Source organism: Oryctolagus cuniculus, chromosome 7 (genome assembly GCF_051225735.1).
Source record: "Oryctolagus cuniculus isolate XC-2025 breed Fujian yellow rabbit chromosome 7, ASM5122573v1, whole genome shotgun sequence".
NCBI classification, from domain to species: domain Eukaryota; kingdom Metazoa; phylum Chordata; class Mammalia; order Lagomorpha; family Leporidae; genus Oryctolagus; species Oryctolagus cuniculus.
The window spans coordinates 151202726-151220821 of record NC_142873.1 but is presented as its reverse complement, the minus strand read 5'-3'; the positions used below and the strand labels follow the sequence as shown (position 1 = coordinate 151220821).

The window sequence follows — 18096 nt, the reverse complement described above, 5'->3', positions numbered from 1 at the left end:
CAGCTGCACCGCCCCTCGCCGCGCACAGCACAGCCCAGCCCAGCCCAGCCCAGCCCAGCCCAGAACTCAGTACCCTGCCTCCTCCCACCCAACCTGGCGCTCTATCCTCTCTGCTCCCGTTAATGTATTTATTTGAAAGGCACAGAAAGAGGGAGGCAGCTGGTTCACTCCCCAAATGGCATCTTGGGTGGGATCGGCGATCCCCACCCCCCGGGGTTAGGGCCCCTGGGAGGTCCTGAGGCCCAGCACGCATCAGGCCCCTGCCACACTGACATGTAAAATGCAGACAATCTCGGGGTGACTTTTTTTTTTAATGTTTATTTATTTATTTGAAAGAGTTACAGAGAGAGAGGAGAGGCAGAGAGAGAAAGTCTTCCATCTGATAGTTCACTCCCCAGATGGCCGCAATGGCCAGAGCTGTGCCGATCTGAAGCCAGGAGCCAGGAGCTTCTTCCGGGTCTCCCACGTGGGTGCAGAGGCTCAAGGACTTGGGCCATCTTCCACTGCTTTCCCAGGCCATAGCAGAGAGCTGGATCGAAAGAGGAGCAGCCGGGACTAGAACCGGCGCCCATATGGGATGCCAGCACTTCAGGCCAGGGCGTTAACCTGCTGTGCCACAGCGCCAGCCCCAAGGGTGACTGTTTTTTTAAACACTACCGTTATTTAAGGGACATAGCTGCTTGGTATCCTGTGACGATGTTGTATTTTTTAACTGATGTGGCTATCTCCTGTATTTTGTGAAATGCCCATGTGAGATGCCCGGTGGGGGGGGGGGCTGTTCTTCCATGTGTTTACTTAGCAAGTTGGCAGCCAAGGCTGGGGACCCCAAATGAGGTCCGGCTTTCGCCTCCAGAGCTCCTGTGTCCCGTAGGACCTCCTGAGCCCCAGCAGTGACCCCCGCTTCTCCCCCACCTCCAGGCTCCACCCGCCGCTACCAGGTGAATGCCGTGCACACCAGCAAGGCCTGCAACGTCATCAGCAAATACACAGCCTTCGTGCCCGTGGACGTGAGCCGGAGCCGGTACCTGCCCACGGTGGTGGACTACCCCAACTCCGGTAAGGCGTGCTGGCGGCTGCGGCACTCCTGCGGGCCTCGAACCTTCGTGACCTAGAGGGAGGAGGAGGACTGTGATATAAAAAAAAATTACAGACCTGCAGGGTGGGGTACAAGAAGCAGAAAGGCCCTCCGCAGGTGGCTGCCTCCCCCGAGGTGGGCACACGGGGGGACCCCACCCCCCTGCTCTGTGGGACACTGTGGAGCCGTGGCTCCCCCTTTGCCCACCAAATGAAAGTGACTACCACGTTTTCCCCAACTGGAACAGTGGCATGTGCTCATGGTAGAAGATTCCAAAACATAGCGATAGACAACAATAAATAGAATAAAATCAAATATGCAATAAATAACAGTGTCTGGACCAGTAGTCGTCCAGGAATGAGTACCGGTTACCTCCTGGGTGTGACCGTCTCTCCAGAGTTCTCTCTATGGATAGCCACGTGTAGAGAAATCAAATTTGACGTGCAGTGAGTCCTACCAGTGTGCGCCGTGTTTCACAAAACAAGAGTCTCTCCACTAAGGGGATCTGTGCCATCGTGTTCACTGCATTACAGTGGCTCACAGGACAGTGGTCCAGAGCGGTTGTATGTTTTCTAAATGATCTGACCTGGAAACAGCTCCGCTGAGTCCGTGCCGCTCTTACTCCCATTGTACAGACGGGAACTGGAGGCAGAAGTGAGTTCAGTAGCTTACCTGAGGCTCCGCCACGGTGATGGATGGAGCCAGGGGCCTAGGGCAACTCTGTTTTCTCTCCCACTCTCCCCACTGCCTCCTAAGATTTAGCACAACCTAAGTAATCTAATGAGATCCTCCATCCGCCCCCCATTTGGCTATTATAAAGTACACTGCAAAGACCGTCTGTGTGTGCCTGTGTCCTGTGGGTTAAGGACTGTGGTACCAAGGGTGTGCCCAGGTTGAAATCTGAACTTGGCGTGGACATGACCAAGTTGCTCTCCACCCCTCAAGGCCACTCCAACACTGAGCGCTGTTTCTCTTTCTAGACTCTGCAGGTCTGACAGGCGGGAATGAACCTCTCTTGGCGCACTTCCTCAGTTGGCTTTCGCGAGCCTGGTTCCTCCTGTTAATGAGCTGTCTGTACTTTTTGTCTTCTAAAAAGTATAGCTTCAGGGCCTTTGCGGTTTCTTTTCCGGTTGTTTGGTTCTTGCTAGCAGAGCTCCAGAAAGAACAGTGTTTGGGAACAAGATGTGCCTTTCCTCCTTCCTCCGGCTCTCTTATCGGTGGTCCCAAGGTGCCAAGCCGCCCAGCCTGCCCCTTCCTTGCTGTCATTCCGAGCTGCCAGCCAGGCCGGGCTGGGGGCGCCGCTGACCGCCCTCCTCCTCCTTGCTGCCCTGTCTCTCCCCTCCATCTCTGACCACCCTGCCAGCCTCTGTAGCCACAGCCTGGGAAGTCAAGAACACAGTCCGTGGCTTAGCCCCAGGGTGTTCGAGAACTGGAACCCGAGGCACCGTCCTGTGAACAGCCATCCGGCACAGAAATAGGACCAGCAAAGCGGGAGATGCATTTAGGAGCCTCCGGGTTAGATAAAGCAGGATTTCTCAGTGTGGTAACACACAGCGAGTGGCCCCAGGCATGGACTACGGGTTGCAGCTTCTCCAAAACTTGATCCCAATAGAACCCTCACATTTTAAGGAAGATCTTACAGGAACTCTAGTGCTCTTGACAGTGAGGTTCCCTAAAGCAGACTTGAGGATGAAGGAGCTTCAGCTCTCATCCGTCCACCCTCTGCCGGTCGTGGCCTTGTCCTCAGAGGCCTCCCCTGTGGGAGAGGACCTGGGACATGGGCTCTTTATTATTAATAATAATAATAATCTATTTTCTCTATTGTAAGGCAGAGAGAGAAAGGGAAAGGTAGAGGCAGACACACAGAGGTCTTCCATTCACTGGTTCACTCCCCAGATGCCCACAGCCAGGGCCAGGGCCAGGCCAGGCGGAAGCCAGGAGCCCAGAACTCAATCCAGGTCTCCCCCCGGGGTGGCAGGGACCCAGCGGCCTGAGCTGTCGCCTGCTGCCTCCTAGGGAGTGCATTAGCAGGAAGCTGGAGTCAGAAGCAAAGCTGGGACTTGAACCCAGGCACGCCCATATGGGACGGGGGTGTCCCGAGCAGCTTCCCAACCACTCCTGCACCAAACCTGACGCCTGCTGGATACGGGTTTCTGAGACGGGAGAGAGAAAGAGAAGGGAGCGCGTCTGAGAAACCCGAATGACAAAACCCTGCTGCTTCCCGACAGTGTCAGCCTGGCAAGGTGGGGATTGCCCCATTTCTCAGATAAGGAAACCGAGGTCCCGAATGGCCAACATCACATCCAGCTAGTAAGAGACGGGGCTGGGCTTCAAACCCAGATCCCTCTGAGTCCACAGCTCAGGGTCTGAGCTGCCTAATTCCTTTGTGCCTCTGGGTAATGAAAAGCTTGAAGCCAGAAGCCATCCTGCCAGCTTTGGAAGGAGGCCAAGACCTGGCCCAGCGGTCCCCGGCTGAGCCCCTCTCCCCGTCCCCCACAAAGGTGCCGGCCTGCGGATGCTCAGCTCGCGGCTCCTGACTCGACAGTGGAAGGGCGCCTCCACAGGCTTGGGATGGTCGCAGACGGCGCCCAGGGAGGACTCGGCAGCAGGAGACGGCAAATTCCAGGCCCCAGGTAAGAGCCGCTTCCTTCCGGTGCGTTCAGAAGCGTGGGCCCCTGAAGCTGCTGCGCCCTCATAGCCAGCTCCCCAAAGGCCTGGCCGTGCGTCTGTGCTCCGGGCGCACGGGCAGGGCCTGAGCAAGGCTGGGCTGCTCAGGCCCTCCGAGGCCCAAGGTGAGTGGAGGGTTCAGCAGGCCCAGGGAATAGCCCGCTCTGCCCCCCCGGCTCTGCCACAGCTCCCCTGCAAGGTCTGCTGGCCGGGTAGCCGGTCCCCCAGGTGTGCTGACAAACAAGGGGCAGAGTGAGGTGCGCGGAGGCTGGCCCCTCGGCCTGCGACCCACCACCTGTTTCTATCAGGTTTCCCAGTCGCCTCCCCGCAGTCCTCACCTGATGCCACGGTGCCACAGCTCTGCTCCTGGGAGAATCATGATTTGACCTTGGCACGATGGACAGGATGGGTTAACCCCCTGTGTCCCACAGGGGTCGGTGTCTTTCTGTCTCTCTAGACAGCCTGACTACCGCACTAGTCCCAGCCCTTTTTTTTTTTTTTTTTTTTTTTTTTTTTTTTTTTTTTTTGACAGGAAGAGTGGATAATGAGAGAGAGAGACAGAGAGAAAGGTCTTCCTTTTTGCTGTTGGTTCACCCTCCAATGGCCGCCGCGGCAGGCGCATCGTGCTGATCCGAAGCCAGGAGCCAGGTGCTTCTCCTGGTCTCTCATGGGGTGCAGGGCCCAAGCACTTGGGCCATCCTCCACTGCACTCCTGGCCACAGCAGAGAGCTGGACTGGAAGAGGGGCAACCGGGACAGAATCCGGCACCCCGACCGGGACTAGAACCCAGTGTGCCGGCGCTGCAAGGCGGAGGATTAGCCTAGTGAGCCGCGGCGCCAGCCCCCAGCCCTTTTCTGTAGGGCCCTGTTGGGTGCTGTGAGGGTCTCCTGCCTTGTGCTTGCACGGGAAGGACCCCAGGGGTCGCACCTGGCCACCAGCCCAGACACCCAGACCCTGAGGTCCAGAGACCCTCTGTCAAGTCAGGGCCATGTTCTGATGCCCCCTGAAGAGCTGGTGTGAACCCCTCTTCAGTGGGGCCCTGCCCTGGAGACACCCTCTTTTCCTCCCACCCCTGGTCGGAGCTCAGGGCCTTGGTGAGCACTCAGCCAGGCACTGAACACTGTCCGTGCTTCATCTCATTTAGTCCTGACATCAGCACTGTGCGACGGGCACCGCTATCCCCAGTGAGCAATGGAAACTTACAAGGAAAGAGGCCCCACAGCTGGTCCGTGGGGGGGGGCGTGGAAGATGGAGCCCCGCCAAGCCACCCAGGAGGGGGCTGCGAGGGAGGAGGGAGGGCCGGGTCAGACCTCACTGGCTTCCTCCTCCATAGGCAGGGAGGAGAACCCCGCAGCGCCCTTCAGAGAGCTCCTGGCCCCCGGCCGCGAGAAGCATGCCGCTGCCGAAGGTGAGCAGGCGGCTGGCACCTTTCCCCTTCCGGATTCAGAATATGATGGGGGGGGCAGGCTTTTGTGGGTCCCTCGACACAGCCTGTGCCAGGGAGTAGGGCTGTCCCCAGCTTAAAGAGGAAGGGGCAAAGTGCCTGGCCAAGGGAGCTGGGCCTGGGCCACGCCTCCAGATTCCCAGGGAGGGGCCAGTGCGTGCCCTCCCCCCTCCCCCAGCCTAGAGTCCCCCAGCACGTGGGGGTTGACATGCAGCTGTCAGAGTCCCCACAAGTAACCTTCCAAAGGTGCTGGCATGCACCTGCCTGGGAAACTTGTAGTCAGTGTCTTACATGCTCCGCCCCTCCCCCCACCAACCCAAACCCAGATGGCCCAGCAGCCTAGTGGTTAGCTCACGTTCCTAGAGACACGGGCACATCGGCAAGCCTGTTTCCCCTGCCGGGCAGAGACGTTGGGCAAGTCCTCCTCGGGCCTCAGCTCTGCCTCCTGTGGCTCCGCAGGTCCCGCGCACAGCCTGGCCCCTGACACCCTCTCTGCCATGAAGGCCTCCGACACGATTTTTGGATCCAGGTGAGTTGGTTTCCAGCGAGTGGGGGCCTGGCTGTCACCATCATCCTGCGGTTGTCCCCTCCTACTGGGGCCACCACCACCTTCCAGGCCTCATTTCACACCTCCGTGGTCTCCTTCTAGAAGCAGATGCCCCTGGAAGGGTGCACACGACTCTGACCCAATACCAAAGGGGGTCACAGAAAGACCCCCAGCCTGCCCGGGCCTGGCTGCTGTCGCTTACACAGTCCCCTGGGGCCAGATGCTCCCCCACCCCTGCCCAGCCTCCCTTCCCCCAGCTGTCAAATGAGCAGGTTGGAGGAAGCCGTGGGTTGGATCTCTCCTGGCCCTGACTTTCAGAAGCATCTGGGTGGGCGCTGGGGGCAGGGGTGACCAGAGATGCCCGACTCCACCCACACAGGCTGAACCTCAACAAGTCCAGGCTGCTGACCCGGGCGGCCAAGGGCTTCCTGAGCAAGCCGCTGACCAAGGCTCCAGAGTCGGCCTCAGGGAGCCAGAGCTTCGACTACATCCCCCTGGTGAGTGCCCCTCCCGGCCCACTGGCAGCAGGGCCGCCCTGTGAGCCCCCACCACACACACACACACACACACACACACACAGCCCGACACCGACAGGGAGGAAGGCCTCGATGCCCTGAGTTCTGGAACTTACAGAGCTTCCACCCCGGTAGCCGGCAGGGCAGAGGGGGCCTGGTATGGCTAGAAGTCATTGCCAACACCACAGACGTCCTGTGCAACCTGCTGCATTTGCCTAAAAAATTCCCCAGGAATTTCGTTTTCTACGCCCCACCATCCTCTGTGTGTGCCCGTGTGTGCATGTGTGTGTGTGCACGCACGCTTCTCAGTGTATAAGAATCAGCCTAGCAGTGTCCTTCACAAGGGATACCCACGGTGGGGAGCAGAGGCGAGCGACCCAGGACCTGTGGACAGAGAAGCAGGGGAGATGGGCCCGGCCACCTCGGGACTTGTGGATCAGAGGGCACTCAGAGAAAGGACACCTTTGCGCGGCCTTGCACGCCCACGTGCATAGTCATGTGGGCTTCCAAGTGCACACACTGCAGAGCTCGATACGGGCATTCACTCTGTGCTAGAGGCGCGACGTGACCCAGACAAACGTGGTCCAGGCGCTCGTCGTGCTAAGCGTCTGGAAGAACCAGTGCACGGGGCCAGGCAGTTCCACCCGTGGGGAGCGCTGGGGTGGGCTAAGTCTGGTTTGGTGGGGAGAGTGCAGGGGTGCGGGAGCACCCTAGCCAGGTCGGAGGTGGGATGGGGCTGCAGGGGGACTTCCTGAGGGACGGAGTGGGTGGGGGGTGCTGGCCAGGGGCCTGGAGAGATGGAGCGAGTGGACTGGGCAGCTGGAGTGAGGAGATTGAGAGGTGAAAGGCAAGGGCAGACCAGGGCTGCATTTGTGCTAAGGGAATCTGGAAGCCAATGAACAGACCCCAAAAAGTGCGTGATCTCCACCTCACACAGCGCACACAGAGGGTCCAGGGTGCAGGGCGGAGAGACTGGGTGAGAGGGGAGAAGAGGCGGGGACACCATGAGGAGGCACGGGGTGGACAGCAGAGCTGTCTCTCACTGACTCGGGAGCCAATCGGTGCGGATAGGGGAAGCGGACCGGACAGCCCTGTGGCCAGGCGGGGCCCCTGCCCAGCACGAGAGGAGGTTTGGGGGTGATGATGTGGAGTGGAGCTTGGGGAGCGACGGCTGAAGCAGCTGTGGGACAGAGGAGGGGGGTGCAGCCCGGGCCCAGCAGGCGGGGTGAGCGGAGGTGAGTGCGCGGGCGGTGTGGACGCAGACTCTGGCCCAGCCAGGGGCTCCAGGAGCCGCCCGGTGTGAGGCCCACTGAGGGCTCCTCCGCACACAGGTGACTCTGCAGCTGGCCTCCGGAGCCTTCCTGCTCAACCAAGCCTTCTGCGAGGCCATCCAGATCCCCATGGAGAAGCTCAAGTGGGCCTCGCCCTTCACCTGCCACCGCGTGTCGTTCACGGCCCGCCAGCCCGCCGCCCCGCCGCAGCACCCCACCTGCAGCGGCGTCCCCCTGGAGCCCCTGGCGGAGGGCAGGCCGGCCTTGGAGTCCAGGGAGGTGGCTGAGCATACAGGGAAGCTGTGGGCCACCGTGGTGGGGCTGGCCTGGCTGGAGCACAGCTCCGCCTCCTTTTTCATCGAGTGGGAGCTGGTGGCGGCCAAAGCCGACTCGTGGCTGGAGCAGCAGGAGGTGCCCGAGGGCCGCTCGCGGGGCACCCTCAGGGCCGCCGCCCGCCAGCTCTTCGTGCTCCTGCGGCACTGGGACGAGAACCTGGAGTTCAATCTGCTCTGCTACAACCCCAGCTATGTGTAGTGGGGGAGGGGCCTTGGGGCAGGCGACACAAGGGCTGGGTCCCGCTTCGGACTGGCCCCAGGGAGATTTACGACGCTGTAGCCAGTGTAGGGAGTGCCAGGGAGAGCCCTGGACTGGCATTGGGAGGTCGGGGGTCAGTGCCAACTTTGCTACCACCCAGCCCTGCAACTCTAGGCCAGTCCCTGCCCCCTGTCTGGGCCTCAGTGTCCCCGTCTATAAAACAAGAAAGGAGGTGAGTGTGTTGGACTAGATCTCTCTGCTCAGACCTTCGGCCCCTCCTGGGGCCTCCGGCTACCGCAGGTTGGTGAGAGGAAATACAGAGAAGTCCCCGCTTTCTCTGGAGGAAGACCGTGGGTGCACAGAGCAGGATCAGGGATGCCCCTTCCAACCACAGGGTGCACGGGCGAACCCAGCCCCTCCAAGACACCAGAGGGCAGGCCGGCTCCTGGCACGGGAGGCCACCTCTGCCTGCACTACTGTAGCTGGGCTCTTAGCTCCGTGGGCCGGCCTTGGCACCCGCAAGCCCCACTTCCAGGCTGATTAGAGAACCATCCATCCAGACACTTTGCTAAAGACGCCCCCGGAGGCCTTTCTGGCTACCCAGCAAGCTCCCCTAGCACATCTTAGTGTCGGCTTGCACATCCACTGTGGCTTCCTGTCTAAGAAGAAGTGGGGGTGGGCAGGACCCAGGGAGAGACCCTGAGAGGCTAAGTATTCGAGGCCAAGTCCGAGAAAAATAGGCAGGCTTGCAGCAGTCCATGGAGAGACCAGCGGCGCCTGAAATGACCCACGCGTTGTCAGGAATCAGTGAGGCCAACTCTATTCACCCAGACTGGGGGCCTAGAGAGGCACCTCCGTGGGCGCTGCATCCTGGGATAGTGGGGGCCTCCCCAGCCACACCACGACGTCAGGGAGAGAGGCTGCCTGTGTGACAGAGAGCCGCGCGTGGCTGCAGTGTTTCTACAGGTGGCAGCTTGGGCACAGAGCACGGTTTGCTTGGTGAGAAGCAGCAGCCTCCCTCTCTCTGGCCCACCCTGTGACACCCATATGGGGGCTGATGTGCCCTCAGCCTCAGTTTCCCTCCCAGCTGGGGCCACACTGGCCAACCAGGAGGTGGGTCTGGACCTCATCAAGGAACCCCACCAGGGTGGCACCCCAGGCTGAAGCTGTGCCCCCTTTCTCCTGGGCCTCTTCTCATCAAATGTCCCTCCCAGGAATGCCCCGTGGCCCTGGCACAGAGCCCCATTCCACTTCCCTCTTCAGGGAGACCCTGCGGGTCTCTGCTCATCAAACCAGCCCACACAGGGCCCTGGTGGGCTCGGGCACAAGTGCCAGCCTCTGGAAGACCCACGGAAGGTCCAGTGTCCAGCAGGGGCTGGAGGAAGGGAGGAGCCCAGAGGATGTCCGCTGGGGGTGAAGGGAGAGGCACCTGCTCCCCACGTGCCCCACCACGCTCTGCGCTCCTGCTGTGCTGCAGAACCTCCCAGGTGGGCTCTGCACCAGCGGCCGCCGTGGAAGACTTAGGATGAAGTCCCACGGCGCCTCGGCTCAGCTCACTGGCTCCACTCCAGACCTGTTCCCAGCGAGGAGCGCAGCCAGGCGGGGCCTGACCCCTGTGGCCGTCACAAGCCCAGCCAGCCTGGGGTGTGGCTCAAAGCCAGTGCCCCTCAGGGGATGAGGACCAGGGCTTTAGGTTTCTTGCTTGAAGCGTCAAGGAGGTGTGACGAGAGCTGTCATCTCCCTGCACACCCCTCCCCCAACAAAACCCCCTTCTGTAGCTCCGCAGCCTGCAGCCCCAGCTTCAAGATGAGGCTGGGGGGGAGCTGGGGGCGGGGGGCATCCACTTCCTGGTCCACCACCCACGGCAAGCTCAGCAGCCTGAGCCCTGGTACGAGTTTGAGAAGCGGCTTCCCCCACCGGCTGCCCAGGAGCTGGGCTCGCTTCTGCTCTGACAGCCCCAGACTCTCTGCTCCAGAGATGATGCCCTCTTAGTGAACATGAATTTGCTCCAGTTTTGTGCGTGACCTTGAACAAGTCATGGAAGCCCCCTGGCTTCCCCTCTAACATGAGCAGGTTGGATGGGGCTGTGTGGCCCTACCCCCACCCCACAAGCCTGATGCTGGGTCTCCAGGCTTTGGTGTGGACAATAACCAGGGCTCGAGGCAGCCCAGCCCCTGTTCAGTGGGGAACCACAGGTGCCCGCAAGGAATAACGGGAAACCCCAGCAACACCCCTCAGCTCCTGCCCCTGTAGTGGTCACTGGAGCTCTGCTCATGTTTTTCTTAAAGATTCATTTTATTTATTTGAAAGACAGAGTGACAGAGAAGGGAAGAAAGAGAGAAGGAGAGAGAAAGAGAGAGAGAGAGAGGTCTTTGGTTCACTCCCCCATGGCCACAATGGCTGGGGCTGGCCCAGACTGAACCCAAGAGCCTGGAACTCCATCCGGGTTTCCCATATGGGTGGGTGGCAGGGGTCTAAGTACTTGGGCCACCCTCTGTTGCTTTCCCCGGCGCATTAGTAGGGAGCTGAATAGAAAGTGGAGCAATCGTTCTCGGCCTTTTGGCTGAGATGCTGAGATCAAGTGTGGAAGTGGAGCCGCCGGGACTCGAACTGCTGCTCTAGTATGGGATGCTGGCATTGCAAACAGCAGCTCGCCCTGCTGGGCCACAACACTGGCCACAAGCTGTGCTCACATTTTGATGCACAAGTAAACTGCTGACCTCTGCAGCCCCTGAGCTCCCCGCCCGGGACACCAGAAGGTGCGGAGGAACGAATTCTCTGTGGTCTCAAACAGCCCCAAGGACTCTACAGGGCGCTCAGACAGAAGACGCCTTCGAAAGACCCTCGGGGGTACCGCGATGACTCACAGCCCCGGGATGCTGCGCCCAGGAGCGCCAGGCAGAGGGTCCCAGGCTCAGGCTCTGCAGCCAAGAACCTTAGGTGACTTATGCGTGTGCTGAAGCTGAAGTCACCTCCGTGAGGTTCTCAAGTTGGTGAAACCTGCCGCCGGCTCTCTATGGTGGAAGAATCGGGTTTAATGCGTTAGGCAGCCCCTGCGTCTAGGTCAAGCAAAGGGGCATGGTCTGTCCTGCCTCCACGCTGCCTGCAGCTGGACAAACACTGAGCCAAGTGGGGCCGCCCCGGTGCTGGTCCCCACCCCACCGCCAGCCACCGTGCTGTGTGACTTTGGGAAAGTCGCTTGCTTTCTCGGAGGCCCTGTTTGTTCATCTTTTGTAGTTTGAAGGGGTCACTTCCAACCTTGTCCTGCATGCTAGCAGTGAGTGAGCCTATTCTGTGGGAAAATACATTGGGGCCACGGCAGGAAGAGAAGCCTCTGTAGGTGCAGGTGTTAACGGGTTCACGTGTAGTCTCCCACGGGGGTGACGCAGGGCTGAATCTCCCTTAGGGTTCTCTGAGCACTGGCATTCACAGATCATTTATGGAATGCCTACTGTGTGCCAGGGAAGGTGGCGGGGGTGGGGGTACAGCAAGCTTAGCAGGTGCTGTCCCTGTCATTTTGGGGGCTTGGCAGGATGCATGTGAAGTCTGTCCCGGGAAGCGGTTTCCCACTCGGGGTGTTGCAGGTGACTGAGTCACACGCCCAGCCCCTGGGTCCTGCCCTGTCTGCACCTGCCTTCGACCTGCGCCGTCTGGGTCCCCTTTGTGCTACCAGCGTCTCCTTGAGCTGTCCAGACAGCCGACCCTGGTACTGCAGGGACAGGAGCCCCTGTTGTGAGCCTCCCTGTCTGGGGGTGGGTGGTGCCCTGAGGGTCCACCTCCTGAGGCCCATCAGCTGACAGCACCGGCTCCAGATTCTGGGAGAACTGGGCCCCATCCTTGGCAGCCTCAGCTGCCGGCCCGCACCTGTGTTCCCCCAGCCTGTCCTCTCCCTGTGGGCAAGCCGATAGCACCCACTGTCCCGCTGACCTGAGACAACACTTGCTGTGCCTGACACCTGCTGTGACCACGTCCAAGCCCAGCTCCTGGTGGGTTTACACTTGCTCTCCAGATGTTTGAAGGAGCAAAGAGTCCTCCTCCTCCCGTCTAGCTGGCTCCCCTGTCAGTCAAGTTTTCTGGAAGTTTCCTCTAATCCTGCCCTGCCCCCTGTTGTCTTCTCTCTTTAGTGGAGGACCAAGTCCCCTCCTCTCTCCAAGACTTTATTCTACTTCTCTCTTCCTTGGCAGGGCCTCCCAATAAGGGGACATGAAAATGGGGTCTTCCTCCATCTCTGTGCACCTGCCCCCACCAGTCATGGGCTGCCCTCTTTTCTGCTGTGACCGGAACCCATGCGGCACCTGGCACCTGCTGGTCAGGGGTCCCAAGGGTACCTCTCACTAGCTGTGCATTGTAACATCACCGAGCACCCCCAGACCCAGAAGCATTCTGCATCCTTAGTGCCCTGGGGAGCGAGGGGGAGGGTGCTACCCAAGAATGGGGCACCCAGAAGATCTCGTTTCAGCCCCCACCAGCCCAGCAGAGGGTAGAGAAGTCAACAACAACAACAACAAAATGCAGGTGCGTTCTCCGGCTGTGACACAGCGTGCTCCTCACCACCAGTGCCCAGATAACCAGGGCAGGGGCACAGTGGCATTTGCCAGCTGGAAGTCAGATCTGCAGAGCTCTGGCCCCAGGTCCAGGGCTTGGCAGCAGCATCTGACCAGGCCTACAGCCCCCTAGGACGGGCTCCCTGACCCTCGTGTCCACCCTTGTCCCCAGCCCCTCAACAGCACTGCCTCCCTGGGGTCCCTGACAAAGTGGGATTTCTCCTGTTCATGCTGCAGAGCCCCTTGGCTCAGGGCCAGCTGTCTTGAGCTCCCAGCTGCTTCCAAAGCAAAGCGCCTTGTCTCCATGCTGCTGACTCTGGCGACACTCGCGGCGGCTCTGGCTCAAGTGGCATGGCCGGTGCTTGTCCCCATCAGAGCCTCAAGTGCCTACAACATGCCGCCCTGTCCCTTTGGCTGCCACCTGTCACGTCCCCGGCGTGCCTGTGACACTCCCTCCTTCCTGGCATATGCATCGCCCTCTTGCTCGGCAGCCTTGATGCTGATACTGTAGAACCCCAGATGCCCGCTGTCTAACGTGCACCTGCGCTTAGTAAATCCTGTGCGGGGGCTGTGTGCGTGTGCGTGTGCGTGTGCATGCGTGTTCTCAAGGGAATGGATTCCTTGTACCTGGTAGCTACCGCATCCTCTTCCAGGCTTTGGGCTCATAGACAAGCTGTTGGATCGATGTGGACAAGATGACAAAATTATCCTTGTGTCTTCTCTTTGGTTTCAAAGCCAATAAATACTTGGCCTTCGGAGATCTGCTTACCTTGCTTGGTGTCACTTGTGTCCTGGTGTGGGTCCCCCAGCAAGGGGACCAACTGTCCCAGTTTGCCCAGATTGGAGGGAGGGTGCCCAGAAACGGGACCTTTGGTTTTAAGACTGAGACAGTCTGATCAAGCTCACCACATTTCCCCCAACAGCAGAGGCTGAGATAAGGATTCGGTGCACATGGTTAACTTGGGGTGATCCCAGTCCAGAGCATGGGAGTGGGAGAGGGACACAGTGGGCACCGACAAAGGGAATGTCGCCAAGCAGGTCACCCCCCACTACTGGCATCTCGGGGACCACAGCAGATGCCCTCCTCGGAGCGTCCAGGGAAGGCGTGAGCACGTGCACACCATTCCACACCGTCACTGGCCACTCCAGGGCATCAGTTCCTTGGTGCTCCTGGCCAGCCACAGCTGCACCAGCTGAGCAGGCTCCCGCAGCCAGAGAAAGCCGCCAGGCAAACAAATGCAGGTGCTGGCGCTGCCGGAACATGATGCAGCGTGTAACACGCACTCCCGTGCACCTGCCCTGCACCAACGCGGAGCTCGATATGCAGTGTCTTTGCAGTCAAAGCTCCCGAATGCCACCTGCTATTCTAAGACTTTGGTAATAACAAGCGATCAGGAAGCTGCATTATTGAAGGAGTCTAAATAACAAAGGGGAACGCAGATTCCTTTTGTACATTGGATTTGGTCTGAAATTAGGAAGATGAACTGGGAAATTGATTTTTTTTCTTTTAGTTAGAGAGAGAGATGGGAGTGCTAGCAGTTGGGAGACGACAGGTCCACGTGCTTGGAGACGAGCGGAGGGGCTGCAGCAAGGCGCCCACAGCACCTGCTGCAGTCTCTCGCCTGAGCCCAGCTCCACATTTTGGGTTTTTCTCAGAAGCAATGAAATGATCAAAACCTATTGGAAAATGGTCAGCAGCCACCATGGTAGAGCCCTCCCAGACGGGCCCAAAATCAAACGTGAGGCTCAGTTGGAAAGCCCTGAGCAGCTTGTTTGCTGGGAACCAATCAACCCTTGGCTGATTTCTCCGCCTCTGTAGGTGGGAATGGAGGGAGCTCCAGGGTTTGGCCTTCCGAGTCTCCTGGGTCCTCTGTCCTAAAGTAGCCAGGGCACTGCTTGATTTTCCTAGGAAACCTGAGCTTGGTTGGGCTCAATCTTCACCCTGGAAATGGGGGAAAAGTACCAAGTTGAGTCTGAGCCTAACTCTGCCAAGCTCTCTCGCTCTGCCATCAAGAGCAGACGCCCTCATTCCCACCAAGCACCACCTGCAGTCCCCCCATCATGAATCCTTCCTGGAGGCATTGAGCCACCCACACCTAAAGTCCATATACCCAGGTCCCGGGCCTTGGAGGAAGAAAGGGGCACACATCCCGTATGATGCAGTGGGACTCTGCATCACTGGGTGCTCTGGGTGGCACCTGCTGGGAGGGCCTCCTCTGCCTGCTTGTGGAATTGCCTTGAAACGGAGCCAGTAGTGCGGTTCTGTTACCATCCAGCAGAGGGCGCTGTGGATGTGCACTGCCTTCCACGCCCAGAGCCCGCTCAAACCAAAGACATTTTGGGGAAAGAGAAGCGGCGGGGATGAAGGGAGGCTTCAGAAGCTATTCCTGTCCCTGCCAGCAGCCCTTCTTCTCTGCTAAAAATGAGTGCTTCGTGATGGCTCTGAGGCCCACTGACAGCCTGTGCTGGTCACGTACTCACCCATGTGTCCAGACTCCAGGCCAGCTCACCTGGGGAACAACCTGGTCCCTCCCCTGCCTCCTGCTGCCTCCTCCCCTTGGTGCCCCCTCCATGCAAAGCCCACTTCTTTCAAGAAGCCCTCCCAGACTCCTGTCGGCAGCAACTGTTGATGGGCTGCGTTATTAACAACTTGGGTTTGTGTGTTCCGCTTCCCCATCACCTGGGAACTCCCAGTGGCACCAGGAGGTACCCTCTGCACCACCCCAAATCCCACCACCACCATCAGACTGGAGGCTTCCCATGGGCAGAGGTCTTACTCCGCCTTCAGACAGTTTTCCTAAATGGGGCTCTCTCTGTCTCCTCCATCGGACTGGTACTCTTGGAGTGTCTCCTCCATTAGACTGTGTACTCTTGTAGGCAATTTTTCCCTTCCTCCCAACTCTGCTCTTCCAGGCTCAGCTGCTGGGACCTCGGGCTCGCTCTGTCCCTGCCTGACGACTCTCCTCTCTCCACACGGTCCCCAGAAGGCAGACTCTTGTGTCACTCCCCAGGAAGGCAGCTGGGGACCAGGAAGCTGAAGACCCCGGAGAATCAGAGACAAATCTTCCTGCCTTTCCCCTGCTCATCACACACTGCTCACTGCGTCCAGTGGTCCCAAGCAGGGGAAGCAGCAGACGGGCCCTGGCCTGGGGGACCCAGGTCCCTGCTGCTCCTACCACAGGCAGTCCCACAGGAAAGGGGCCCTCAAACCTCCAAATGCCTCCCCACCTCCCCGTTTTACATATGGAGATACTGAGGCCCTGGGAGGCTTAGGGCCTGGACCAAGGTCACTGCCTTCATCCAGTGTAACGATTCCACATTGGAGCTACTCCAAGGTGACATCTGCAGAAGACCACGGTGAAATCACAAACGGTCAGGTGTCTGCAAGCGCAGGTGATGGCTGGAGACGGTGACTGCAGCAGGTGACACTCAGCCCTGTAACTCCCCAGGTCCCCTCGCACCCTGTGGCTGTGAGCCGACCCTCCTGCCTCCAGGCCCCAGAACACTGGAGTAGGAAAGAGTGGAGGGACCGCCCCTCCTCTACCCACTCTGAGGCTGCGGTCTGGAGGCCCAGCTCCGAGGCGGCAGCCTCTGGGCACCCAGGGCATTGCTCCGTCCAGCCAGCAGGCAGCACCCTCGAAGGCGCACCCACCTGATGCAATGAATGGTAACCGCGGTCAGTCAGAGGCCTGGCCCTGGGCTGGCACCTCCAGCCGGCCAGCCTCTGGGTCACTTCCAACCCAGCACCTCCTGGGGAAAACCGACACACCTACCTCTGGGAGGGAGGAATGGGGGATGCGCTTGGCCCCCTGCGGTCACAGAGCTCCCAGGAGCCCCCTGCATTGCGGGCGGGAGGGGCAGGGCACAGCTGCCCGCGTTTAATTAACTGCACTTCCCATCCCAGAGAGGCGGCCCGGGAGTCGCCACTGTCCCCTCGGTACCGGTAAACAACTGAATGAGCAAGCGTGCCCAAGGGGCCCCCCATCCCGAACAAGACCTGCCTGGGCCGCAGGCCGCTAAGGCCGGGAGAAGCTGGTCCGCCTCCGGGGGCAGTGGGCTCGACCCCATCCCCACCCCCTCCGGGTATCTCAGGCCTCTGCCTCGCCTCCGGGTTCGCTCGGCTGCTCCTCTCCCCTGCCTGCGTCTCTGCCTCCTCCCCCACCCGCGCTCAGCGCCGCCCCGCCTCCGAACCCCACGAAGCCACATCTGTCCTTAACCCAAAATCCCGCCAATTAAACCGCTCCCTCCGGCTCGGTGGCGGCTGCTGACGTCGGGAGAACCAGGCGAGGCGAGGCGGCCGCCTACGCGGGCCGGGTGCAGGGAGGCGGCGGCCCCTCCCGGGGCCCGGTGGCCATCGGTGTGTCCGCCCACGGCCACACGAGCCCCGCGGGTCCCCGCGCCGCCCTCGCTCCAGGGGCCCCGCGCGCCCGGAGACGCCGCCTGGCCTCCCCTCGCCGGCCCTCGCGCTCGGGGTCCCCCACGCCCCGGCCCCGGCCCAGGCTCTGCCTGCCGCGCTCTGTAGCCCCGCACCCGGGCACCCCGCGCTGCCCACGCCCCCGGCGCGCTCCCAGCACCGCCTGCTCCACGACCGCGCGCTCCCCGCGCCCCAGCCCAGCGCATTCCCCGCACTCTCTGCACGCTCGCTCGGCCCTCGGTTTCCGGGCTCCGCCGCCGCGAAGGCGTCGCCGTGAGAACCGGGCGGGGACCCATTAAGAGCAATTAGCGGGCGCGCGGTTGGCAGCGATACCTTAATAAATAATAGTCATCACGGCGTGTAAATAAATATTAGCGCGCCTCACGCGGGCAGGAGGCGCTCTCCCCGCTGCAGGGCAGGCCCCTCCTGGGCCGGGCTCCCTCCCCCTCCCCCTCCCCCTCCCCTCCCCCCTCCTTGTCACCTGCGCTTCCTCTCTGCACGGGAGGGCCTGGGGCTCCCAGTCCACCGTGCCTCGCTCAGCAGCGAGCACACCCAGTCTGCTGCTTCCGGGGCGGGGGCAGAGTTTGGGGGTTCCCACCGCATCCCCTTCCCAAGCCCCGTGGACTGGCCTGCGGGTCACACCTGCTTGCTAAGACCTGGGCAGCCCCACACTAGAGGCACCTGCCTCACCCCAGGTCTGCCCCAGCTGCTGAATGGCAGCCTCCCTGTGTCATGAGCAGCGACACCTTGGAGTCCCTGTGCACACCTCTCCAGCCGTCTCTACTTGGACAACGCTTCCAGGACCCACCCCTTCCTCCCGGCTCCACAGCTGCCACCATAGCCCAAGTGGCCACCGCCTCACACTGGGATTTGTTGCCACCATCCTCCTGGGACCCTTTGTCCCCCACAGTCTGTCTGTGGACAGAATGTGCACTAACAATACAAGTGGGGCCGAATGTCTCATGCCAAGGAAAGCCAGCTCTTGAAATGGCCTGCCGGGCCCCTCTCGACTCCCCCCTGCCTCCCTAGGGCTCTGACCCTGTGGCCCTCCACCCTTCCCTCTGCTCCAGCCATCCTGGCCTCCG

General features: G+C 60.6%; 1 protein-coding gene across 1 annotated transcript in view; it reads left to right on the top strand.

Annotated features, from left to right (window-relative positions):
• Window positions 1-14748, top strand: part of VWA5B1 (von Willebrand factor A domain containing 5B1) — a 62801-nt gene extending 48053 nt beyond the window's left edge. Inside the window, exons 17-22 of the mRNA XM_089299228.1 lie at window positions 919-1056; window positions 3577-3708; window positions 5076-5150; window positions 5646-5715; window positions 6113-6230; window positions 7580-14748. Of these exons, the coding sequence (XP_089155354.1) occupies window positions 919-1056; window positions 3577-3708; window positions 5076-5150; window positions 5646-5715; window positions 6113-6230; window positions 7580-8053 (1007 nt within the window). The 3' untranslated portion in view covers window positions 8054-14748. The remainder of the gene's footprint in view (window positions 1-918; window positions 1057-3576; window positions 3709-5075; window positions 5151-5645; window positions 5716-6112; window positions 6231-7579) is intronic.
• The last annotated feature ends 3348 nt before the right edge of the window (window positions 14749-18096 follow it).